This window comes from Haliotis rufescens, unplaced genomic scaffold, assembly GCF_023055435.1.
Source record: "Haliotis rufescens isolate VD_foot unplaced genomic scaffold, xgHalRufe1.0.p SCAF_7, whole genome shotgun sequence".
NCBI lineage: Eukaryota > Metazoa > Mollusca > Gastropoda > Lepetellida > Haliotidae > Haliotis > Haliotis rufescens.
This window is the reverse complement of record NW_025964361.1, coordinates 50,185,782-50,213,719: the sequence shown is the minus strand read 5'-3', so window position 1 is coordinate 50,213,719 and position 27,938 is coordinate 50,185,782. Positions and strand designations below refer to the sequence as shown.

At 42.2% G+C, this 27,938-nt stretch overlaps 1 protein-coding gene across 1 annotated transcript in view; it reads right to left on the bottom strand.

The window, feature by feature from the left end:
• The window catches only part of LOC124117485, a 113,501-nt gene that overhangs the window by 3,285 nt on the left and 82,278 nt on the right, over positions 1-27,938 (bottom strand). The window contains exons 38-50 of the mRNA XM_046479401.2: positions 20,573-20,740; positions 19,226-19,270; positions 16,607-16,785; positions 15,745-15,812; positions 14,856-14,959; positions 13,177-13,434; positions 11,057-11,217; positions 10,267-10,366; positions 8,953-9,203; positions 7,200-7,371; positions 6,229-6,480; positions 1,440-1,619; positions 255-602 (exon numbers count right to left, since the gene is read on the bottom strand). Coding sequence (XP_046335357.2) covers positions 255-602; positions 1,440-1,619; positions 6,229-6,480; positions 7,200-7,371; positions 8,953-9,203; positions 10,267-10,366; positions 11,057-11,217; positions 13,177-13,434; positions 14,856-14,959; positions 15,745-15,812; positions 16,607-16,785; positions 19,226-19,270; positions 20,573-20,740 — 2,286 coding nt within the window. The remainder of the gene's footprint in view (positions 1-254; positions 603-1,439; positions 1,620-6,228; positions 6,481-7,199; positions 7,372-8,952; positions 9,204-10,266; positions 10,367-11,056; positions 11,218-13,176; positions 13,435-14,855; positions 14,960-15,744; positions 15,813-16,606; positions 16,786-19,225; positions 19,271-20,572; positions 20,741-27,938) is intronic.

Sequence of the window (27,938 nt, the reverse complement as noted above, 5' to 3'; positions counted from 1 at the left end):
GGTTGGTAGAAAGTATTGAGAAACATGCAAATATCATCCCTGTAGAGTGAACATTGCCTTAGAAAGTGTCAGTTTTATGTCACATTGTGACACTGACCTTTGACTGACCTTGATCAAAATCTTCCCAAATCAGGCCCCATCCTAGAGAATGTAATATATTAAGCTTTATAAAAAATCTTCATAATGTTTGAAGATTTTGTGACTTTTTGAAAAGGAAGGCCTATGTAAACAGATAGAAATGTTCTAATTCTTACCCTGTTTGCTGGTGACAGATGATTGACTGCTTTTGGCTGTTGTGTGAATAGTTGGAGGGGTCTTGCCTGGGCCCAGAGTTGGGGCTTGAGTTGGGAATTTTGTTGGGGCAGATGTCACTTGAACTGGAGGCACATTGACCTTGCTTGTGGTTGGCTGGACAGTTCTGACCTTGGCTGCAGTTGGCTGGACAGTTGTGACCTTGGCTGCAGTTGGTGGGACAGTTGTGACCTTGGCTGTAGCTGTCTGTACTGTTGGCACCAGTTGTGGAGGTAGTGTTACTGGAGGTGGTCCTGTTATGGATCCTTGGGCTGGGATGGAGGGAAAGTTCTGAACGCTTGTGTCTTGAACTGGAAAGATTCATTTGTAATACATTATAGCTCATCTCATCTGGTCTTGAAACAGCTTATGACCCTTAATGTTCATAAAAACAAAAAAGGGGCAGTGGGGTTGCCTAGTGGTTAAAACGTTTGCTCACCATTTCTGGTCAAAGCCCGGTTAGATTCCCTACAAGGGTACAATGTGTGAGGCCCATTTCTGGTGTCCCCCACCATTATATTGCTGGAATATTGCCAAAAGCGGGGTAAACCATGCTCACTCACTCACTGCTGATAGATGGTGAGTTGTTTTTTGGAAAGCGCTATATTGTGTGGCCCCAATGTGATTCCTCTGTATGATCTTTGGTGGGTAGAACGTATTGAGTAACATGCAAATAGCATGCTGAATTTACTTATCCTTGTTAAATTTGAAATTCTTGCAATAGGGATACTATAAAGATGAGTCAAGTCAACTTCTGAATAAATAAAATTCAAACCCACAATGACAGTCTACGAGCCACTTAATACTTTGGTGTTCTGCTTTCCTAGCACCTGCTCACATTTAAGGCATGCTGGATTATTTTGGTGGCAATGTTTGTTTGTTGTTTAACACTGCACTCAGCAATATATGATACAGTCTAGACAATCCAGGGATTGACATCACGAGCATTGATCTACTCAATTTGCGATACAGTGACATGCATCAACCAAGACAGCAAATCTGACCACCTGATCCCTCTAGTCGCCTCTACGACAAGCATAGTGGCCTTCTATGGCAAGCATGGGTTGCTGAAGACGTATTATGGCCGGGATCTTCACGGGTGGATCACTCAGTGCCACGTTGCAGGATCTTCCTCCTTGGATCCTTACCTTGTGGCTTCTCACATATGAAGCCCCTCGAGGAGTCACAGCTGACGTCATTCCACAGACCAGTCTGGGAAAACACCTCCACACAGTGCTCCTGTTTCCCACTGGGATCCACCTTGGACGGCTCGTTGGGGGCCCAGTTCGTGAACTGCACAGGGCTGTTGTCACGCCAAGCAAAACCATCTGAAAGTGACAGTGGATATTGGCTAACCGTATTCGACGTAATAAGCGCCCTGCTCCAATAAGTGCCCTTGGCGATATTTGCTAATATATTGGCTAGTGAACAATCTCAATTAGCACCCTTTTCAATTGATAAATGTACACAAGACTTATTTATTTGTGTATAATACGCACTCGTATGTTATATGCAACCTTAGTTATGGGCAGTTAAATCCTGGAAAAATATATCTGTCGTATATAAACATATCAGGCTGTCAGCATAAACCACGAAATTTACGATCTTTAGATAATATTCTAATAAGAGCCCCCTATTTCTAATTTTGAGAGCGCCCTGGGCGCTAATTACGTCGAATACGGTAATATGTTTAAGACAGTCTGTAAATAATACATCTAGAGGGTGGAAGTCTGAGAAACAGGGGAGGTGAATGGTTTTTATGTTGTGTGTGTGGCTGCTTGTACAAGTCCGGACTTAAGTCAGTTTTATAGCGTTAGCCTACTGAGATACCTTGCCACAGTTTAACATGAATACCCCACTTAGACACAGTATACTGACTCCGAGCCGACCAGTCCTTGTTTCAGCCCCTTAATGCTGAGCACCAGGCAGGGAAACAACAAGTACCATCTTTTAACCTCTTTTGGTATGACACAATGGGATCAAACCGCCAACATCCCACTCTCTGGGCATGCCGACTAGACAACGGAGGCAGTGTGCATGAGAAACAGTCCATGGAGGTAGGATGACACAACACCAGTCTGGGTAATTGCTGTAACCATGCACTGATCCCAATTGTTATCTTCTCCTCCAACAAGCAATGGATGCCTATCAGAGAGAGTGGGTGATGATGGTATTACGCCTCTTTAGCAATACTCCATCAATTTCACAGCAGGGAATGCTAGAAGTGGACCCTCAGGTTCACCCTGATTATGTTTATTGGTTTGTCAGCACCAAACTGCGTTTGTGGGTTTCATCAAATTGGCATCTCTCCTGTTAATCTCATTGTCTTTGTCATTATTATGTTATCTTTGTAGAAGAAGAAGAAGAAGTCTTTATTTGTACCAAGGCCACTGGCCCATATACAATACATACATTTGAAATAGTGTGGTACATGAAAAAAGGTAATGTCAGGTACAAATTTACAGGTTTACAGGCTTTTCATAATTACGTCTTCTTTCATAGCTGTAATACAGGTATTTACATAGTTTTCCAAGTAATTGTTTACACGAAGATGACAGTAGCGTTTTAAATTTATGCATATTTGGATTATTGCAAAATGTTGTTGGTAAATACAGATGTCTAATATCGTTGTAATATTCACATTCTAAAGTAAAATGATATTCATTCTCTATACTTGTTTCACATATGGGGCAGAGTCGTAAACGTAAGTCAATATCAGCCCATCTACCTTCGTTTACCTTAAGTCTTAGTAGCCCAGCTCTAAGCCTTATCAAAACATTTCGATATTTTATTTCAGTAATAATGGAAAGGTATTTTTCTGGTTCCAGGAGACTTTTAAATTCTTTATACAGAATGTACCTAGAACTAGCCTTGATAGTACTATTCCATGATTGGTAGAACATATTTATCAAAACGTTTTTAAAACTATTCATGAATGATGGTTTGTCGCCAACAGCTTGACTGAGCCAAACTACTCCGAATCCGTGAGAAAATAATATGGAACGAATAGAAGAAGCATAGTTATGACGACCACACTTGTCGTTTTTCAAGATTTTCTTGGTATCCTATCTTCGTCCATTTCAATCAGTTTTAGCCAATACTTTACAGAACGACACATAGCATTTACATGTAGTGGGTACCGACCGCATTCCCCATACACAATAGCATTTGGGGTTTGCAACCCAACGTTAAGAAACTTCTTACAAGCCATAATATGCACTTGTTCTATTTTTTCAAATCTGTCTACACCCCATATTTCCGCACCATATAAAAGAATAGGTTGAATCTGAGTATCAAATATTTTAAAGAAAACTGAAGTGTCAACAAAACCAATCTTCCGTAGATTGCGAAATATTTCCATTAAAGCTCGTTTACCCCTTGACGCTAGATCTGAAACACATTGGTTCATCTTTGATGTATATGAGAATACAAACCCAAGATATCTATAGGAGTTGGCGGTTGAAATACGTTTGCCTTTATAGAACCATTTCTCATGAACAGATAACCGCCCTCCTCGTCTAAATACAACAACACTCGTTTTATCTAAATTAACCGTTGATCCATGTGAATCTGCAAAGTTATCAAGAATATTAAGTTGGTTCTGTAAACCAGTTACTGTGTCAGAGACAAGAATAACATCGTCGGCAAACAATAATAATAATATTTCAAACAAGTCAGGAAATAATTGTACGCCGTGTTTCCCATGTGATGAAACATCATTTGACAGTTCATTGATGAAAAAGGAAAATAATAGAGGGCTTAATATACAGCCTTGTTTAACTCCATTAGGACAATCAAAATATTCTGTATAAATGTTATCATGACATCTCACACACGCTTTCACGGAGGCATAGATTCCCTTAAGTGCTCTCATCATCTTTCCACCCAAGCCTACATCGTGCAGACACTCCCATAGTTTGAGATGATTTACTGAATCAAAGGCTTTTTTAAAATCCACAAAAGCAACGTATAATTTCCCTTTTCTTTTCGATAAACATTTGTTAACAATTGCATTCAACGTGAATATGTGGTCAGCAGGAGAATATCCCTGTCTAAATCCTGCTTGTGTCTCGGGTAATTTACTTCTTATATTAGCCCAGTTTGTAAGTCTAGAGTTTAAGACACTTGTGTAAACCTTACTAATTGTACACAATAGAGATATCCCTCTAAAGTTATCTGGATTATTTTTGTTACCTTTCTTATGTAGTGGAAGGATAATAGCTTTCGTCCAGTTCTGAGGGAATAATCCAGAATCAAATAACTTATTGAACAAATTTCGTAGGAAAGGAGTTATTACATTTTCACAACATTTTGACATTTCAATGACCACGTCATCAACACCAGGGGATTTGCCATTCTTTAAACGATTTATAGCCTTGTGGATTTCTGAGTCGGTAATCGGCGACTCCAAAATACACTGGTCAATCTCATCAAGTATAAAATCTTCATCACATTGACATTCGACTTCAGCATGTAATACATCTGTACACTGAAAAACGTTTGTAAAATGATCAAACCAGCACTCTTTACTTATGTTATTCTTTGTTTCCCTACGACCTGATATACTCCGTAACTCTTTCCAAAATGTGGTTGAATCAGATAGAGATAGCTTTAGTTTTGTTCGTGTCATAAATTGATAGTTTGATTTTGCTGTTCTGCAAACATGTTTATAGTTGTTTCTCATTTTACAAAAGATTAACTTATTAACTTTTGTACATTAATCCCACCTTGTGTTGTGTAGACATGTCTGCATATATATATATATATATATATATATATATTTATATGTATATATGTATATATATATATATATATATAGACACACACACACACACACACACACACACACACACAAACTCTATGTGCCTACTTAGCACTTCTTTTATGAAGAGGCAAGAGTGAGTGAGTGAGTTGGGTTTAACGCCGCTTTTAACAGTATTACAGTTATATCACGGCGTGTCAGCTTAATGTGGGAGGAAAGCCTTAAGTGATGCAGGTCTCAGACGTTTACCACTTCGGTGAAACCCATGAGCATGGGTTTGGTGCTGACAAACCTAGAAACATAATCGGGGCGACTCGGGATTTGAACCCACAATTATAGGTTTCTGGAGTGCCCAAGGGACACAAGTCCGCACAGCGAATCGCGGCACCTTAGGCCACTGGGCCACCTGTGCCCCTGTAGAGGCAAGAAGTAGCTCTGATACGTCATGACAAAAAATAAAAGTTGTTTTTCTTTAAGTGTTATGTGTTCATATCATGAATCTGTTTTTACTTCTGTCAAGATATTTGTTTTGACCTCTCCACAAGAAATGTACCATATGTTCCCATGTTTTATCAGGTGAACTGTTGACATGCCTATGCATGTGTTTGTGAAGGTGCCACCAGTGGCGCAGGATATGCTCACTTTTTCGCGAAAACCTGGTATCAATCACTATTTGACAGTGATTCATAAATACATGCTCAAAATGTAGTCAGATTTGTACAATCGACTCGTTTTTTGTGAATATAGAAAGGGTTTTTTCCCTATTCTTTACAACTGCCTCCGTGCTCTTGTGGTAGAGCATCTGCCCAGAGAGCAGGTCTGAGGTTCGATCCCTGGCCACGTCATACCAAAAGATGTTAAAAGATGGTACTTGTTGTTACCCTGACTGGCGCTTGGCATTAAGGGGCTAAGACAAGGACTGGCAGGCTTGGGGTCAATATAATGTGTCTGAGTGGGGTATTCATGTTAAACTGCGGCATGGTATCTCAGTGGGCTAGCACTATTAATCCGAATCAGTCGGAACTAGCACAAGCAGCCACACAAACCCACACACGTACATGCATGTCGCTATATTAGTGCAATAATCTTGGCCATGACGTTAAGCCCCATTTTCCTTCACCTCACCTCACCTCACCACACCCTATTATTTACAGGAATATTTGATTAGTACTCACAATCAGTTGACTTGTGGAGTCCGATCCATGCACTTGTTGATGTCTGATATTTGATGTGATAATACAGGTATTTGTTGGTGGTGTTGTCATGGACTGCCACCAGGTGGCCTCCGTGCTCCTCACACTGGAACACTGCTGCAGGAAAAGTGAGCTGCTTGGAGCCCTGGAACCAGTAGCAGCTGGAACCGAAGGACTCCCATCCGTCGTCTGGACACTGGCCGTTGGGTGGCGGGGGTGTGAACAACGGCTTGGCTGGGGATTGCACAGAAGATATAAGGGTTGAAGACTTGAAATGAATTTCCCCCAGACCACAATTGGCTACTTCAAAATCTGACCATTCCTTGTCAAAAGTTTTATTGACATTTTATAGAATCTGTTATGATGAGTCTTTTTCTGTTGTGTTTTACCTCAAACTTGAATTTGTGTAGTTTTTGTACAAAATAGACATGATAGTTTCACCCGTCGTGGAATTATCCCATCATGGATGGTGGGATGGTCTATTATCTGCAACTCTTGAGATATCTTCATCTTAAACTTGTTTTACCAATAGATATCACTTGGGTGAATGAATGAGTGAGTGAGTATGGTTTTACGTCACTTTTAGCAATATTCCAGCAATATCATGGCAGGGAACACCAGAAATGGGCCTCACACATTGTACCCTCGTAGGGAATTGAACTGGGCTTTGACCACTAGGCTACCTGACCGCCCCTCTCTTGGGTGAGATCAAGCCATATCTCCCAGTAGATATTGCTACAATGAAATTTCATCATAACGCCTTGCAGACCACTGTGATGTCATTGTTACTATGGCATCACAATGAAATGACATCACTTATCTCTCTGCCACTGAAGCTGTACTTTTTAGACTCAAGACACTGCTTTTTGCTGTTTTCAAATTGAAAAAGTTGGGAGAAAGATTTTCGACTTTCATTATTTCTCTTTCGGCTACAAGTGTGCTAGAATACTCACATGTTGTGATCCGGCAGGTGAACTTCAATGTGTTAGAGCAGTCGTCATCACTCCAAGCTCCGGTCGTGGCGTTGAATGAGACGCAGCCTCCTTGCGGACGTCGGGAGGGTTCATTCACCCCCCAGTTGGTGTACAAGACAGGCACAGAGTCAGGCCACACATACTTCCCTGTCTGAAGAAGATAAACAACATTTGATCTGATGCCCCCTCGTGGGGATTCCAGGTTAGAATTGGTCACCAGCAACCTCTGCCCTGTCCCCTTGTTGGGATTTCAGGTTAGACGACGACTATGCTTGTCGTAAAAGGTAACTAATGGGATCGGGTGATCAGGCTCGCTGACTTGGTTGATGCATGTCATCTTATCCCAATTGCGTGGATTGGTGCTCATGATGTCAATCACTGTATTGTCTGGTCCAAACTCGATTATTTACAGACCGCCGTCATATGGCTGGAATATTACTGAGTGCAGTGTTAAACAACAAACAAGAAAATCTTACTGACTACATGATACTTGTGATACTCTTGACAAGGTGTAGACTAGTGAATAATATGTCAATGTTAACAATAAAACCAAGCGTCTTTAAAGCCTTACGAAGAGATAGGCCCTTGGGCCACTAAATGTCATCAGAAACAATGATTAAATGTGAAATTAATACACACAAAAGGACCCTCTCTGGAAAAAATAATTAATGGCACCAATTTTCGAATTCCATCTTGATAAGTATCTTTTAGAAAAGCTTGCAAAGTTTAAATGATAACTTCAGCGGTTTCTCAGAAAACCTATCTCCATTGCAGACACAGTGCTAAAAGTAACACAGCATGGATCAAGAGCAAACTTTAAAATATGTAGTGAGGGAAGTAATGCAAAAATAAATTGTGGCACCAATTTTCGAACTCCATCTTGATAAGTATCTATAAAGATAAGCTTGCAAAGTCTCATTCATGTAACCTTAATAGTTTTTGAGAGAACTTGTCCCCATTTCCCCACTAAGCTGAAAAGCACAGAGCAAGCGACATAACTCTGTAAAAAATTAAATTTAAGACACCAATTTTTGAACTCATTTAAGATCATGACCAGTAACATCTGAAACATCAGCGTGTAAATTTTCATTTCTCTAACTTCGTTATTTTTTTGAGAAAAAATGTCTCCTTTGAGAAGAGGATGGATGGAGAGATGAACTCCGTTTCTATATCCCCCACCTAACCTTGTGGCAGGGGATAAGTACATGTATATATTGAATACCCCCCGAAATTATTAATACCAATGTGAATGATAACATGGGAGTAGATACTCATTGGTCAAACAGACCCATGAAGATCCGGGATAGAATAGGACTATGCTTGTCGTAAAAGGCGACAAACGGGATCGGTTGCTCAGGCTTGCTGACTTGGTTGATACATGTCATCGAACCCAATTGCGTGGATCGATGCTCATGATGTCAATCACTGGATTTGCCAGACTCGATTATTTACAGACTGCCGTCATATACCAGGAATATTGCTGAGTGCAGCATTAAACAACAAACAAACAAATCATTGGCCAAATAAATTATCTTAAACCATATTATAAGCTGACATTGCATCATATACCTGCAATATTCATCAAAGTGGTTTTAAACTCACTCACACTTTTATGTATTTGTCTGAATGATATATAAAGATATCAAACATCAGAAATGTTTACAGTTAGATTTGGATAACCATCCTCCTCCCACTGCCAGATATAGATGAGATTCTCAGTTGATGCCAGTACCTGATTTTGTGATTGCATCATACCAATCCACATCGACGAGGTAGAGCTGTTGCTGGTTGCTAGGAGATACATATAAGCCTGTTCATATAGGCTGTTGATGGTGGTGAGACGTCCTCCTAGTTGAGTGCAGAACGCCTCACTATCCGACCACGTCCTGGGTGTGGTCACTAGTTTGAAGCAGTCCTGACCCAGGGGTTGCCAGCCTTGTTTGCAGGGGTTGGGAATTGCCTCGGGGATGGTGATGTAAGGTTCTTGAAAAAACATTGAAAAGAAGCATGAAATACTCATATCCTCTGCCAATATGACATGCCCTCTTGTGTGCAAGGCATTAGCACTCCGGAAACGAGCACTACCGCCATTTTCAGTCTCGAAACTCAAGTCAAACTTGAAAAAGAACTTTTTTTAAAATCCCAAACTATCAAAAGGCACAGTTTACCACTAGACCTATCTATTTACTAAGTTTGGTTAAGATATCTCTCATGGTTTTTGAGCTCTTCTCCGTAAACGAAACGTGATGGACAGACTGATTGCAGGACGGACAAATGACAACACCCATTCCTATATCCCCATTCCACTTTGTGGCAGGGACAATAACGGCATAATTGGCCTATGGAGTTCAACTAGTGTGTTCTTCTGATGCCATGTTTGGTCACTAGTGCCTGTATTAAGCAAGTAGTTAAAAAACAACAGTTGCTAAATTATCTTAATAAAACATAAAAAGGAACCCAGAGCAGTTCTTCAGAAACTAGTAATCTAGACTTGCAAATATTATAGACTTTCATGGGTTGTATTGGAGATATTTGTTTCAGGGTCTGTATGACAGACGAGGCGTAGGGGCAGCCTTGTGGTTAGAGCATTGGCTCATCAATCAGAGGACAAGTACCTTTCTCCACATGGATATAACCAGGGATATATCTAGGACCCCATGTCCTAGATTGTACTAGTCCGGACTAATGCCGATTTTATAGTGCTGGCCAACTGAAATACCATGTCACAGTTTAACACGGATACCCCACTGAGACACAGTATAGTGACCCCGAGCAAACTAGTCCTTCTCTTATCCCCTTAATGCCGAGTGCCAGGCAGAAGAACAACAAGTACCATCTTTTAATGTCTTTTGTTAAGACACGGCCAGGGATCCTTCCGCTCCAATGCTTGCCATAAAAGGCAACTATGCTTGTCGTAAGAGGTGACTAATGGGATCGGTTGTTCAGGCTCGCTGATTTGGTTGAGGTATGTCACCGTATCCCAATTGCGACACCTTAGCCACCTGACTCACACTAATGTCAAATATGATACAAAACTGTTACTAACTTCTCCATGTCTCACACAGGAAGCCCATTTTGGCCTCACAGCTGATGTCATTCCACAGTCCTGCTTGGGCGGTCGTGGAGTACATCTGGACACAGCTCTCCTGACATTAGAAACAAGGAAATACATCACACACCCTGAAGGGCTCCTTCTCTGTAACATGCTTTAGATGAAATCAATGAATTTTAAAATTGGAAACAAAAAATTTTAATGAGACTTTTCCAAAGTCAATAAACAAATGTACAATCAAAAAATAACTTTTCACGTTAACCTTGACCCTCCCCAAAGTTTATGGAGACCTTCTAAACAGGTTAGGGGCAGTCAGGTAGCCTTGTGGTTAAAGCGTTCACTCGTCACGCCAAAGACCTGGGTTCGATTCCCGACGTGGGTACAATGTGTGAAGCCAATTTCTGGTGTCCCCCGCCGTGATATTGCTGGAATATTGCTAAAAGTGGCGTAAAACCATACTCACTCACTCACTCGAAATAAATCAGTTTGTTTTTTACGCTGTACTGTTACAGATGTATGCCAGCGGTCTGTAAATAATCGAGTCTGGACCAGGCAATCCAGGCAAGTTTTTTTCTCCCCACCCCCTTCTCTGACCACTGAACCTACCACCCCTCCACTCATAAAGTAGCTGCCATACTACTCAAAAGAAGTTAAAGATTCTTTCATATTACTTTCATGTTACTTGATCTCTCATGTTAATCTGTAACTGTAGTAATACGAAAGAATCAGGTGGTCCTTAACTTCTTCAGAGTAGTATATATTTCACGCCCTCGGTCAGTCCAACCTTCATGTCTCCATTTGGTTCCTTGGCTGCCCAGTTGGTGTACAGCAGGGGGTCATTGTTGAAGGCCCACAGCAGGCTCTGGGACCCCCCGAACCCAGGGGTCTTGTACATCCCCAGCCACAAGGGCGTGGCCGTGTTGAGCAGCAGCGTGGTCACAAAGGCTGCACAGAAAAGAGGGACACATTGACAGCAAAACAATGACAAGAAATAGTTTGGTTCCAAGGCATTTCAAACTTAATTTGTAAAACAAATCTTTGTAAGAATGGCTATGTTATAGTGCCTGACACATTCATAATGTTCTCGGAAAGCAGTGCTATTGGTGCATAGAGCTTGGGGAAATTATTATTATTATCATTATACATTTATATACCGCAGGCAACCAGGTACTAGTGTCTACCCCAATGTGGTTTTATTTGTTCCCCGACCAGCAGATCCGTATGCATTCCAGTTTTCATTCTCAACTCCCTGGGGGGTATACAACCCAAGTTAGGGTGCTAGGGGTTGTAACATCCACTTCACATATTGGGTACTCATTCCCTGCTGGGTGAACAGAGGCACAGAAGAAATATGTGAGCACACACAACTGAGTCTGCGAATGTTGTTGGACACCATAGTTAGAAATACCACCATTCCAGCAATATCTCTGCAGCCTACAAATAATCAGCCAAGTCACAGCTTCACCAGCAACCCAATTAGTCACCTCGTACGACAAGCATCGGCTGATGGTGACCTATTTCAACCCAGAATCCCTATGGTTGAGTGAGTGAGTATGGTTTTACTCCGCTTTTAGCAATATTCCAGCAATATAGTGGCGGGGGACACCAGAAATGGGCTTCACACATTGTACCCATGTCGGGAATCGAACCCGGGTATTTGGCATGCAGATCGAACACTTTAACCACTAGGCTAAACGACCGCCCCTATGGTTGACGACCTGCTGGTTCTTTGCGACACGGACAGCAGCAATATCAATGGGCCTCCTGTTATCAGATATCAGTGGTCCAGTTGCCCACTTGCCCACCATCACAAACTGATTTTCAGAAACAACATTGAAAGAGCCAATGAAACCTTTGAAAACGTTTTATGGTAGATTTGTGACATCAAAATACAACAATCTCCCAAAATGATACTTTTTACATGAAGTTCAAAGGGCATAAACACTATTAAGTTCGCCATGATATTTACAGAAATTCTGTCACTTGATGAGATATAAGGATTATCAGTCAATGAGTGAGTATGGGTTTACGGCGCTTTCAGCAATATTCCAGCAATATCACGGCGGGGGACATCAGACAGGGGCTTCACACACTGTACCCATGTCGGGAATCGAACCTGGGACTTCGGCGTGACGAGCGAACACTTTAACCACTTGGCTACCAGACCGCCCTATCAGTCAATGAAATCACGTGTAACAAGTGTGTAACTTAATAAGACCAGTGCTTATAAAATGTGGCTGATATTGAAGGCAGAAAACTAATTCAAACCAATTAAAGATTGTTTAAAATAGCGGAAGTTGCCTGAACTAAATGTGCTTCAAGACACATGTTTGTTATTGTATTTCAGTGTGTTGTATGTGTGTGCGTAACGATACAGGATTAATATATGAATTGATACACAATTAATATATATGAATCTATAGAGTTAAGTGTGTATTGCCAAAGGCCCGGGTTTGATTCCCCACATAGGTACAATGTGTGAAGGCCATTTCTGGTGTTCCCTGCCAGGATATTGCTAAGTGTTGAAAAACACTCACTCACTCTGAAAGTATTATCAATGCACCGATTCACTGGTAAATTGTGACATCCCTACACCTCCAAATTTGATGCATCAGTGAAATAAATGATGTCCAATGTAATTCCCTATTTAGATGATTAATTGACTTGCCATTGCATGTGTGACACCTTTGGGACAGAATACTATTTGATAGTGGTTCATAAACACATGCTGTTGGAATTGTGCAATCGACTGCTTTTACCAGAGATTTCTTGTAAAAATAAAAAAGAGTTTTGTCATATTTATTGTTATTTCTATCCTTGCAAGTGAGATAGCGTGAGTGAGTGAACAGGTCCTGGAAATAAAGCGTGGCCTTTGTTCTGCTTCAGTGCAGTCAATAAACATACCTTGTTCTCTTGCATTTCGTATGCTAGCCAGGTCATACCCACGACCTTGACCTTTGCACATCTTACGAGCCTGTGCCCAGTTGAGCTGGTTCCCCTGAGCTGTGTTGACATGGAAGCACCTGTTGCCGAAGTTTTTGAACCCAGGTGGGCAGTTACCGGGCATGGTGGGGGATGGTGTGGTGGTGGGTGGGGATGGGTTCGTATTGAACTTGCACACGTAGCCCTGTACTATGGAACAGTGATCATCATTCCACTTTCCTGGTGGAACAAACAAGGCATGCACATGAATGGTGAAACTGCATTCTATCTGTCTGATATTATTCACTGAAGATTCAAGGGGATCTGTATTGTCTTCTTTAATGAGTACATGCACTATGTATTACAACATGATCATCTTTTTCAGATTAATAAACAGCTGTCATATTGTGAGCATGATCATCATTATGTGTAAGGGTAACATCATCTCTTCTATTTTACAAAGTCCATTCTATCGTCATCATCATCACAGTCATTCTATGAACATCATCGTACCACTGCACAAGGTCGTCATCATCATCATCATCATCATCATCATCACAGTCATTCTATGAACATCATCGTACCACTGCACAAGGTCGTCATCATCATCATCATCATTATCATCATCATCATCATCACAGTCATTCTATGAACATCATCGTACCACTGCACAAGGTCATCATCATCATTATTATCATCATCATCATCATCACAGTCATTCTATGAACATCATCGTACCACTGCACAAGGTCATCATCATCATCATCATTATCATCATCATCATCATCATCATCACAGTCATTCTATGAACATCATCGTACCACTGCACAAGGTCGTCATCATCATCATTATCATCATCATCATCATCATCACAGTCATTCTATGAACATCATCGTACCACTGCACAAGGTCATCATCATCATCATCATCATTATCATCATCATCATCATCATCACAGTCATTCTATGAACATCATCGTACCACTGCACAAGGTCGTCATCATCATCATCGTCATCATCATCACAGTCATTCTATGAACATCATCGTACCACTGCACAAGGTCGTCATCATCATCATCATCATTATCATCATCATCATCATCATCACAGTCATTCTATGAACATCATCGTACCACTGCACAAGGTCATCATCATCATCATCATCATCATCATCATCACAGTCATTCTATGAACATCATCGTACCACTGCACAAGGTCGTCATCATCATCATTATCATCATCATCACAGTCATTCTATGAACATCATCATACCACTGCACAAGGTCGTCATCATCATCATCATCATCATCATCACAGTCATTCTATGAACATCGTCTTCCCAGTGGACGAGGTCATTATCATCATCATCATCATCACCACAACCACAACCAGTGGACCAGTTGTATAGAAAGCCACAATCTGTTATACAGAGTTACATCCCCTAAGCGTGACAGAAGCCAGTGATCAGGGGTTTGCCCTGATTATGATTCTAGGTTTGTCAACACCATACTCATGCTTGTGGGTTTCACCTAAATGGTTAACATCTAAGACCTGTATCACTACGGGGTTTCCGCCACCATCAAGCTGACATGCTGTGATCTAATACTGTTCATGAAACCCAGCCAATTCATCACACAGTATCATTCTATCACAAGATCTCACCATTCGACACTGTCATGTCGCCACAGGCCTCTGCTCCACCGAAGTCATTAGGCTCGTTTTTGTTCCAGTTCATGAATTTAACATCAGGTGTCCCATCACTCCATCTAGGTCAGAAAAGGTACTTTAAATAATTTACAAAAATAGTGAAGAGAATACAAATTTTCTTAAAAGTATTCAATGGACACATCAGATTAAAGGGCATAAGCTTTGATATCCCATGTGCAGAATATTTGAAGCCTATTGCCTGTCCCCATCCCACCCCTTATGTATGAAAAGGCTTGGAGGCTAAAAGTGGCATAAACCTGACTGACTCACTCACTGAAGCCTTTGAAAATACTTATATCCCATGTCCCAGTCTAGTTGCTGAAGTCTTGTGACAATACCTGCACCCCATGTCCCAGTCTAGTTACTGAAGTCTTGTGACAATATCTGTATCCCATGTCCCAGTCTAGTTACTGAAGTCTTGTGACAATACCTGCATCCCATGTCCCAGTCTAGTTACTGAAGTCTTGTGACAATACCTGCATCCCATGTCCCAGTCTAGTTACTGAAGTCTTGTGACAATACCTGTATCCCATGTCCCAGTCTAGTTACTGAAGTCTTGTGACAATACCTGCACCCCATGTCCCAGTCTAGTTACTGAAGTCTTGTGACAATACCTGTATCCCATGTCCCAGTCTAGTTACTGAAGTCTTGTGACAATACCTGCATCCCATGTCCCAGTCTAGTTATTGAAGTCTTGTGACAATATCTGTATCCCATGTCCCAGTCTAGTTACTGAAATCTTGTGACAATACCTGCATCCCATGTCCCAGTCTAGTTACTGAAGTCTTGTGACAATACCTGCATCCCATGTCCCAGTCTAGTTACTGAAGTCTTGTGACAATACCTGTATCCCATGTCCCAGTCTAGTTCACTGAGGCCAATCCATACGTGGACGTCACTCACATTGGAAACCTGAATGACAGCAATAGGATGAGGTTCTTAAGCGAGTAACAATTAAGGATTTATGAAATGAACGGTATTTTCAGAAATGTTATATTCATTTTACAGATGTGCACACATGAACAGAATTTGACTTCTTTTCAACATTTCTGAGTTAGATGTTGGACCTGGACCTGGACATGGACCTACCAATGCAGAGGTAAGGTTAAATAAATAGGTCCTAAGAGGCTGACAAAGGGGTGTTTTTCTTATAACTCAACAAGTTTTGTAACCACATAAGGTGTTTTAGGACACTGGGAAAATCTTAGAATTCATCTTGCTCTTCATTTTCTCCTTTTCAGTTCGAAAAGTTGGTTCTTTCACTTGCGTCAGCCATATTCTGAACTTGATCAAGTGATAAGTCTAGAACTTACAAGTAACAGAAATGAAATAGACCAGGTGTCAGTCATATGAACATGTCAAATAACTTTGGTACTGCCTTACAATATGACCACATTATTGGACCATGCAGAATGTTATGATTAAACTAAATTTGGAACTAAAATAACAAGTTTTATGTTTTCTTTAGTCAGGAAATGTGTAACAGATGTTGAGCTTAAGATACTGAATAATTTCAACATAAAAGACAGGGGCCCTATGAAAAACCTGAGTTAGAATTGGTCTTCAGCCACCCATGCTTGTCCCCATGAAGATCAGTGATGATTGCTGAATATTGAATCAAACATGTACTGAAATATTTATATTCAAATATATGTACCAGTAAGTGCTTGTGAAGAGACATCCACCTAACTGTGATCTATTCTTACCAAATTCTGCACGAACAGTTGTTCATTGATGTTCCCAATAGACACAAGATGAGCATTAAACTGAGCACACATAGTCCGTGCTTGTCGCCATGTCTTCCCATCGTCCCCTTGACCATCCTGAGCCATGTAGCAGTAGCCATTGTATAACAACCAGTTTGGTAGATGCGGACAAGCACCTCCTACAACAGTAGCCATTGTATAACAGCCAGTTTGGTAGATGTGGACAAGCCCCTCCTACAACAGTAGCCATTGTATAACAACCAGTCTGGTAGATGTGGACAAGCCCCTCCTACAACAGTAGCCATTGTATAACAGCCAGTTTGGTAGATGTGGACAAGCCCCTCCTACAACAGTAGCCATTGTATAACAGCCAGTTTGGTAGATGTGGACAAGCCCCTCCTACAACAGTAGCCATTGTATAACAGCCAGTTTGGTAGATGTGGACAAGCCCCTCCTACAACAGTAGCCATTGTATAACAGCCAGTTTGGTAGATGTGGACAAGCCCCTCCTACAACAGTAGCCATTGTATAACAGCCAGTTTGGTAGATGTGGACAAGCACCTCCTACAACAGTAGCCATTGTATAACAGCCAGTTTGGTAGATGTGGACAAGCACCTCCTACAACAGTAGCCATTGTATAACAACTAGTTTGGTAGATGTGGACAAGCACCTCCTACAACAGTAGCCATTGTATATGTACAACCAGACCAGCATTTTGTCACTCAGTAATTGTTAACAGATCTATTCTGCCATATTCTGCATTCTTCTTGTGACTGGTTTGCCCAGAGAGTGGATGGTCGATGGTTTGATTCCCAGGCGCACCGTACCAAAAGTCATTAAAAGATGGTCCTTGTTGTTAGCCTGCCTGGTGCACTGGATAAAGTGGATAAAACAAGGAGTCGGCTCGGAGTCAGTATACTGGGTCTGAGTAGGGTATTCATGTTAAACTGCGGCATGATATCTCGGTGGGTTAGCACTATAAATAAGCATCAGTCCGGACTAGTATAAGCAGCCACACATACAGACACATGTGCATGCAGTTCTCTATATAATCTTGGACGTGACGTTAAACCCTATTTAACCTAACCTCACCCCCACAGCTATATAAGTGCCATAAGTTTGTACAGGACTCATTTCATCTCACTAACACTTAGGTTTCAGATGTGAACATATATATTGTTCCTGGTTTAATATACAGGCTGATATAGGAATACATAGCCTGACACATGCAAAGAATTCATCATGAGGCTCTATTTGGAGACATATATGTGTGTGACAATTAGAGCCATACTGTGTGTGGAAGGGGCAGTCAGGTAGCCCAGTGGTTAAAGCGTTCGCTCGTCGCGCCGAAGACCCGGATTCGATTCCCGACATGGGTACAATGTGTGAAGCCCATTTCTTGTGTCCCCTGCCGTGATATTGCTGGATATTGCTAAAAGCGGCGAAAACCATACTCACTCACTCACTCACTCCTGTGTGTGGCATCAGACTTTCAGCATCTGAACTCGAGGTGCAGACAGGGTCACTTTTGATGTGACAACCAAGTGACAACTTGAATGGTGAGGTGAAATTGGGTTTAACGTCGTGTCCAAGATTATTGCACTTATATAGCGACGTGCATGCATATGTGTGTGTGCGTGTGTGTGAGTGTGTGTTAGGCTGCTTGTACTAGTCCGGACTGATGCCGATTTAAAGTGCTAGTCCACTGAGATACCATGCCGCAGTTTAACATAAATACCCCACTCAGACACAGTATAATGACTCCGAGCCGACCAGTCCTTGTTTTAGCCCCTTAATGCCGAGCACCAGGCAAGGTAACAACAAGTACAATCTTTTAATGTCATTTGGTATGATGCGGCTGGGGATCGAACCCCTGACCTTCAACTCTCCAGGCTGACGCCCTACAACTAGATGACAGAGGCGGTTGACAACAAGAAACTCACTGGCCAATCACATATCTACATTAAAAAACAAGTAATAAAAAATCAAGTTTACATCCTACAGCATCATAATGAGAAAGATGGCAATCGAAAACTGTTGTACTGCCAGAATAAGGAACCCTCACCATACTTCGCTGATGCTCAAAAGTTTTAAGATAATTACCGTATTTTCTTGAGTATAGTGCGCACCCATGTATAATGCGCACCCCCCTCTAGCGGGTTCAATATTTTTTAAAAAAAGAAATTTGAATATTATGCGCAGAAAATTTTTACACCGTACCCTTTCAGCGAAGTCCGGCAAACGAACGGGTGCTGGGAAACTTCATCAGTACAAATTCGAAATTTGAGATAAAAAATCACCAGACATGTTTATTTACCGTTTAAATAGTATTTATTGTTCAGCTAGGCATTGTTTTATATTTAGGGATTAAGATTACCTTGCGTATTTTCTCGTAAACTAAGCTGGAAACAGCAATCAGCTGTACACACGTTTTCTTGGAATCGACCGGTGATTCGGTCAAGACACACCCAATGATATAACTTTATAAGATTTTTAATGCAAGGATCGGCGACAATTGTATCTGAAACTATTTTATTTATCAGGAATAATATAATCCATTATTTTCTTAATTATACTGGAATATACTGGTACTGGAATATCTATTGTTTGTATATTACCTGATGTGGGTACCGGCAATGTGGTTCTAGGTACTGGCATCAAACCTGTAAATAGCAAGTTTGGCAACATCTAAAGCTTGGAGAACATTTTCAGGGAGATTCATAAAATGTCATTAGTGCATTGTGATTGCTTTACACTTCACCAATTTGGAGCCCAGGGGCCTGTTCAACAAAGCCATTTTAGCACTACGACTATCGTAAACCTTTGCTTAAGTATTGGGGTTACGATCATCTTAGCGCTAAGATCACATTGTGGAGTCGTGTCCTGGTGTCTGCATTAATCGCAAGGCACATGCTGTTTGAGCAGCACTGTTGGACGAAGATTGGGAGGATGCTGTTGGGAAATACTTCACTCTGCATGACCCACACGACAAACACACACTGATAAGAGCCTTTTGCAGGGCTCTAAATACAAGCTGCAATGTGGCCAGTACATTGAAAACAAGAAAGAAGTGAGCAAAGCTCACATACCCCCGTTATCCCTGCTGGTCAACAACAAATAGTAAATAGTTTGTTAATTAATTAAATATACCTGTTGCTTTAAGTCAGAGGAACTGCCCTTTCCTTTGTAACCCCATGAGGATGCATTATGTTTGAAATGAACACATGTTTTTGCAAATATATTTCAATCTAGTGTGGGATAATCAATGCTTAGCACAACATACATTCTTGGAATCCTTTGATACTTAAAATTAACTACAAAGCATGACGCATACTTATTATACATTAAATGAAAAAGAGCAAAAGAGAAAACTTTCAGAATCTTATAAAAGATAAAAAACAATCATAGTGGTTAATGTAGCAAGTTTGCTGAAGCTAGGATACATAATATTGTAAACATGGATCGTACAAAAACTCTACCCAAAATTTATGTTTCACCATGATTCCATGGAAACGGCAAAAATAAAAAATTCACAATCTTCAAACTAGCAAAAGGCACAAGTACTCATTGTGGTTAATGTGTGTAGCAAGCTTGATGAAGCTAGGATGCATAGTTAAAAAGATATGGGCTGTACAAAACACCCACCCTTAAAGTTGAAGTTTCTTAATGTGTCCATGGAAACGGCAAACATTAAAAAATTCAGAATATTCAAACTAGCAAAAGGCACAAGTACTCATTGTGGTAAATGAGTGTAGCACGTTTGGTGAAGCTAGGGTGCGTGGTTAAAAAGATATGGGCCATACAAAACACCAACCCTAAAAGTTTAAGTTCTAAAGTTTCCATGGAAATGGCAAAAATAAAAAAGTTATGGGCCGTACAAAAGCTTGGATGGAAGGACGGACAGACGGAAGGACGGACAGACGGAACGCTAATAAATTGTAAGATTGGTGGATCCATTGTCTTACCTTTCTTGATGCCACAGATCCAGTTCCTGAGATGCCAGCAGGCCTGCACGTTGAACTTGCCAGTCTGTATGATCACCTCAACACACTGGGCATTCCCACCCTGTGTGTCGGGCTCCTTGCTGTCCCACGGAGTGAAGTCAACTGGGCTCCTGTCAGCCCACGCATAGCCTGACACAGAAACACATGGCTGACACAGAAACACATGGCTGACACAGAAACACATGGCTGACACAGAAACACATGGCTGACACAGAAACACATGGCTGACACAGAAACACATGGCTGACACAGAAACACATGGCTGACACAGAAACACATGGCTGGCACAGAAACACATGGCTGACACAGAAACACATGGCTGACACAGAAACACATGGCTGACACAGAAACACATGGCTGACACAGAAACACATAGCCTGACACAGAAACACATGGCTGACACAGAAACACATGGCTGACACAGAAACACACATGGCTGACACAGAAACACATGGCTGGCACAGAAACACATGGCTGACACAGAAACACATGACTGACACAGAAATACATGGCTGACACAGAAACACATGGCTGGCACAGAAACACATGGCTGACACAGAAACACATGGCTGGCACAGAAACACATGGCTGACACAGAAACACATGGCTGGCACAGAAACACATAGCCTGACACAGAAACACATGGCTGACACAGAAACACATGGCTGGCACAGAAACACATGGCTGACACAGAAACACATGGCTGGCACAGAAACACATAGCCTGACACAGAAACACATGGCTGACACAGAAACACATGGCTGACACAGAAACACATGGCTGACACAGAAACACAAGTCATGGCTGACTCAAAAACACATGGCTGACACAGAAACACATGGCTGGCACAGAAACACATGGCTGACACAGAAAAACATGGCTGACACAGAAACACATGGCTGGCACAGAAACACATGGCTGACACAGAAACACATGGCTGACACAGAAACACATGGCTGACACAGAAACACATGGCTGACACAGAAACACATGGCTGACACAGAAACACAAGTCATGGCTGACTCAAAAACACATGGCTGACACAGAAACACATGGCTGACACAGAAACACATGGCTGACACAGAAACACATGGCTGACACAGAAACACATGGCTGACACAGAAACACATGGCTGACACAGAAACACATGGCTGACACAGAAACACATGGCTGACACAGAAACACATGGCTGGCACAGAAACACATGGCTGACACAGAAACACATGGCTGACACAGAAACACATGGCTGACACAGAAACACATGGCTGACACAGAAACACATGGCTGACACAGAAATACATGGCTGACACAGAAACACATGGCTGACACAGAAACACATGGCTGACACACAAACACAAGTCATGGCTGACACAGAAACACATGGCTGACACAGAAACACATGGCTGACACAGAAACACATGGCTGACACAGAAACACATGGCTGACACAGAAACACATGGCTGACACAGAAACACATGGCTGACACAGAAATACATGGCTGACACAGAAACACATGGCTGACACAGAAACACATGGCTGACACAGAAACACATGGCTGACACAGAAACACATGGCTGACACAGAAACACATGGCTGACACAGAAACACATGGCTGACACAGAAACACAAGTCATGGCTGACACAGAAACTCATAGGCTGACACAGAAACACAAGTCATGGCTGACACAGAAACACATGGCTGACACAGAAACACAAGTCATGGCTGACTCAAAAACACATGGCTGACACAGAAACACATGGCTGACACAGAAATACATGGCTGACACAGAAACACAAGTCATGGCTGACACAGAAACTCATAGGCTGACACAAAAACACATGGTTGACACAGAAACACATGGCTGACACAGAAACACATGGCTGACACAGAAACACAAGTCATGGCTGACACAAAAACTCATAGGCTGACACAGAAACACATGGCTGACACAGAAACACATGGCTGACACAGAAACACATAACCTGACAGAAACACATGGCTGACACAGAAACACATGGCTGACACAGAAACACATGGCTGACACAGAAACACATGGCTGACATAGACACACATTGCCTGACACAGAAACACATGGCTGGCACAGAAATACATGACTGACACAGAAATACATGGCTGGCACAGAAACACATGGCTGACACAGACATACATGGCTGACACAGAAACACATGGCTGACACAGAAACACATGGCTGACACAGAAACACATGGCTGACATAGACACACATGGCTGACACAGAAATACATGGCTGACATAGACATACATGGACAGACATGGCTGACACAGAAACACATGTCTGACACAGACACACATGGACCCACATGGCTGACACAGAAACACATGGCTGACACAGAAACACATGGCTGACACAGAAACACATGGCTGACACAGAAACACATAGCCTGACACAGACACACATGTCTGACACAGACACACATGGACCCACATGGCTGACACAGAAACACATGGCTGACACAGAAACACATGGCTGACACAGAAACACATGGCTGACACAGACACACATGGCTGACACAGAAACACATGGCTGACACAGAAACACATGGCTGACACAGAAACACATGGCTGACACAGAAACACATAGCCTGACACAGACACACATGTCTGACACAGACACACATGGACCCACATGGCTGACACAGAAACACATGGCTGACACAGAAACACATGGCTGACACAGAAACACATGGCTGACACAGACACACATGACTGACACAGAAACACATAGCTGACACAGACACACATGGCTGACACAGAAACACATGGACCCACATGGCTGACACAGAAACACATGGCTGACACAGAAACACATGGCTGACACAGAAACACATAGCCTGACACAGACACACATGTCTGACACAGACACACATGGACCCACATGGCTGACACAGAAACACATGGCTGACACAGAAACACATGGCTGACACAGAAACACATGGCTGACACAGACACACATGGCTGACACAGAAACACATGGCTGACACAGAAACACATGGCTGACACAGAAACACATGGCTGACACAGAAACACATAGCCTGACACAGACACACATGTCTGACACAGACACTCATGGACCCACATGGCTGACACAGAAACACATGGCTGACACAGACACACATGGCTGACATAAACACACATGGCTGACACAGAAATACATGGCTGACACAGAAACACATGGCTGACACAGAAACACATGGCTGACATAGACATACATGGACACACATGGCTGACACAGAAACACATAGCCTGACACAGACACACATGGCTGACACAGAAACTCATGGCTGACACAGAAACACATGGCTGACACAGAAACACATGGCTGACACAGAAACACATGGCTGACACAGAAATACATGGCTGACATAGACACACATGGACCCACATGGCTGACACAGAAACACATGGCTGACACAGACACACATGGCTGACACAGAAACACATGGCTGACACAGACACACATGGCTGACATAAACACACATGGCTGACACAGAAATACATGGCTGACACAGAAACACATGGCTGACACAGAAACACATGGCTGACATAGAAACACATGGCTGACACAGACACACATGGCTGACACAGAAACACATGGCTGACACAGAAACACATGGCTGACACAGAAACACATGGCTGACACAGACACACATGGCTGACACAGAAACACATGGCTGACACAGAAACACATGGCTGACACAGAAACACATAGCTGACACAGACACACATGGCTGGCACAGAAACACATGGCTGACACAGAAATACATGGCTGACACAGAAACACATGGCTGACACAGAAACACATGGCTGACAAAGACATACATGGACACACATGGCTGACACAGAAACACATGTCTGACACAGACACACATGGACCCACATGGCTGACACAGAAATACATGGCTAACACAGAAATACATGGCTGACACAGAAACACATGGCTGACACACAAACACATGGCTGACATAGACATACATGGACACACATGGCTGACACAGAAACACATGTCTGACACAGAAACACATGGACACACATGGCTGACACAGAAATACAAGGCAAACACAGAAATACATGGCTGACACAGAAACACATGGCTGACACAGAAACACATGGCTGACATAGACATACATGGACACACATGGCTGACACAGAAACACATGTCTGACACAGACACACATGGACACACATGGCTGACACAGAAATACATGGCTAACACAGAAATACATGGCTGACACAGAAACACATGGCTGACACAGAAACACATGGCTGACACAGACACACATGGACACACATAGCTGACACAGACACACATGGCCTGACACTGACACACATGGCTGACACAGACACACATGGACACACATGGCTGACACAGACACACATGGACACACATGGCTGACACAGACACACATGGCCTGACACTGACCTGACATAGACACACACAATCTGACATGAGACACACTACTTTCCAAGATAATCCAACAACCAACTGTCTCCTGGTGCCAGTTACATGTAAACAAATAATTCTTGCTGACATTGTGCTCTTAAAAGTTTGAGAAGATGATTAAGCATTTTATTGTCAACAAAGTAAAACCATCGGGCTAATAAAAAAATACATATTAAACCCCTCTTTTTTTGGAGGAAAGAAGTTGCAATTGAACAGTAAATTCATGGTGCAAGTATGACAAAATATTGTGCTAGAGAGTTCAAAACTTTGAGTGAGTGAGTAAGTTGGGTTTAACGCCGCTTTTAACAGTCTTCCAGTTATATCGCGGTGTGTCAGCTTAATGTGGGAAGAAAGCCGGAAGTGATGCAGGTCTCAGATGTTTACCTCTTCAGTGAAACCCATGAACACAAGTATGGTGATGACAAACCTAGAAACATAATCAGGGCAAAGGATTCGAACCCACAATCATAGGTTTCTGGCGTGCCTAAGGGATGCGACGACTGGGCCACCTGTCCCCCCTTCAAAACTTTGATGTCAGATAAAAAACATTATATCTTAATATAGTGAAATAACCTGTCTCAGTTGAATGCCCAAAACTATCCATCAGAAACATGTACGATGAACCAGTCGGACTCACAATGCATATGGGAGTGAGTGAGTGAGTATGGTTTTACGCCGCTTTTAGCAATATTCCAGCAATATCATGGTGGGGGACACCACAAATGGGCTTCACACATTGTAACCATGTCGGGAATCGAACCCGCTTCTTCGGCGTGATGAGCGAACGCTTTAACAACTAGGCTACCCGACCACCCCCACAATGCAAATGGGGGGAGGTGGGGTAGCCTAGTGGGTATGGCATTCGATCATCACGCCGAAGACCCGGGTTTGAATCCAGACATGGGAACAATGTGTGAAGCCCATTTCTGGTGTCCCCCGAAGTCATATTGCTGGGATATTGCTAAAAGCGGCATAAAACCATACTGACTCACTCACTCACGATTACATATGACAGTTGCAACTATCTAACTCTATCCATCCTCATCCCTTATGTTGTATAGTGCTAATGTTCTATGGTTCACCAAGGTGGCAATAAAGTCCCCCGCCACAAACAGGACAGAATAATTTGTTGAATCGTATTTCATCTGTACCACTGTGCTCTACAAGTAATCTTTATGAAAAGATATTTTTTTATCTAACCTGATTTGTGATGAACATGTAAGGATTAATTCAACTCTACCTAGATGCCATATCTATTGAGAGGTAACAATACCATTCGTCACCACTCGCCCCTTTCCGTAACCTGCAAGAAGACTCGTCCCCCTATCGATGAATGTTATCATTCTTCACCACTCGCCCCTTTCCGTAACCTGCAAGAAGACTCATCCCCCTATCGATGAATGTTATCATTCTTCACCACTCGCCCCTTTCCGTAACCTGCAAGAAGACTCGTCCCCCTATCGATGAATGTTATCATTCTTCACCACTCGCCCCTTTCCGTAACCTGCAAGAAGACTCATCCCCCTATCGATGAATATTATCATTCTTCACCACTCGCCCCTTTCCGTAACCTGCAAGAAGACTCGTTTCCCTATCGATGAATGTTATGTGCGAAAATATGACAGACCAATCAGAATGTGCGTATGATTTCAAGTTCTTCGTCAAAGAATCCCTCAGAAATAATTTTTGATTTTACATATGTCTTGCATCTAAAAAAATACCCAAGACAGAGTTAAATGTGTTTAATCATACTGTATAATTCCGCATGTCCAGATGTGCTTTAAATTGTATCTGAAATATATATATAATATATGGGGAAAATATATGTGAACCATTACACAATGAGTTGACAATTGTTTTAGGTATGCCCATTTGCGTTAAGATGGAATGCGGTCGCAAAAATGGCCATGAGAGGGGCACGAGTCGCTATTCGGCTTGTCCCGGAATAACACAAGTTGGTCACGAATGGTGACAATAGAGGAATCATTATCAGGTGCAAGTAACAATCTCCATTTTTATCCTTGTATGGAATGAAAGCCATGCTGAGTTTCTGGTGATGACTTATTAACAAACAGCAAATTGGTCAAATCAGAGATCCTATACCGTATATGGTATCTGGTCAAAGGCTTTCCATCACCTTAAAAGTAAGGTCAAGGTCACTAAAATCAACTTGAGTCTGCAAAAATCCTGAAATACCTTGGCTCCAAATTTGAACCAAATCCATGGAGAGGTTCTGGAGATAACTCTCTGATGGAGTGTACACGTAAGGGTGGATGGAACCTAACTGTTGCGGCAGGTGACAACTATAAAAGGGTACATCTACCTACCCTAATAACAAGGTTATAAGCATTTCAGGTTCGACATCACATGGCCAAAGCAGTACATAGTAGGGCGGGGACGAGTCCAAATTTACTACCCGGGTACCCACCCCCCTATTACCCGACCCTATCCGGGTACAGGCTGTTGGTCTCAAGAGAGAGGTACAAAATGTCTGATTGGGAAACATTTGACCGTACTCCTGTCAAAATATATTTAGATACACGTAAAATCCGATCTGGTCATGCATACACTGATGTTGACTGAAGTTATGTCATTATGCAAACATATAAAGTCAGAAGGAATGTGTGTATAGTCAGACAGAAATTTGTGACTTATAGTGTAACCATAGAGTTCTAAATATTTTTTGCTATTAAACAATATAATCACGTGACTAACCATGGCTCCGGGTAGTCCTGTGGGTACCCGGGTCCTACTCAGTTCCCACCCGAGTACCCGAGATACCCGTCCCAGCCCTAGTACATAGCTTCAAAACAGACAATTCCAGGCCTCTTCAAGTCACCAGACTT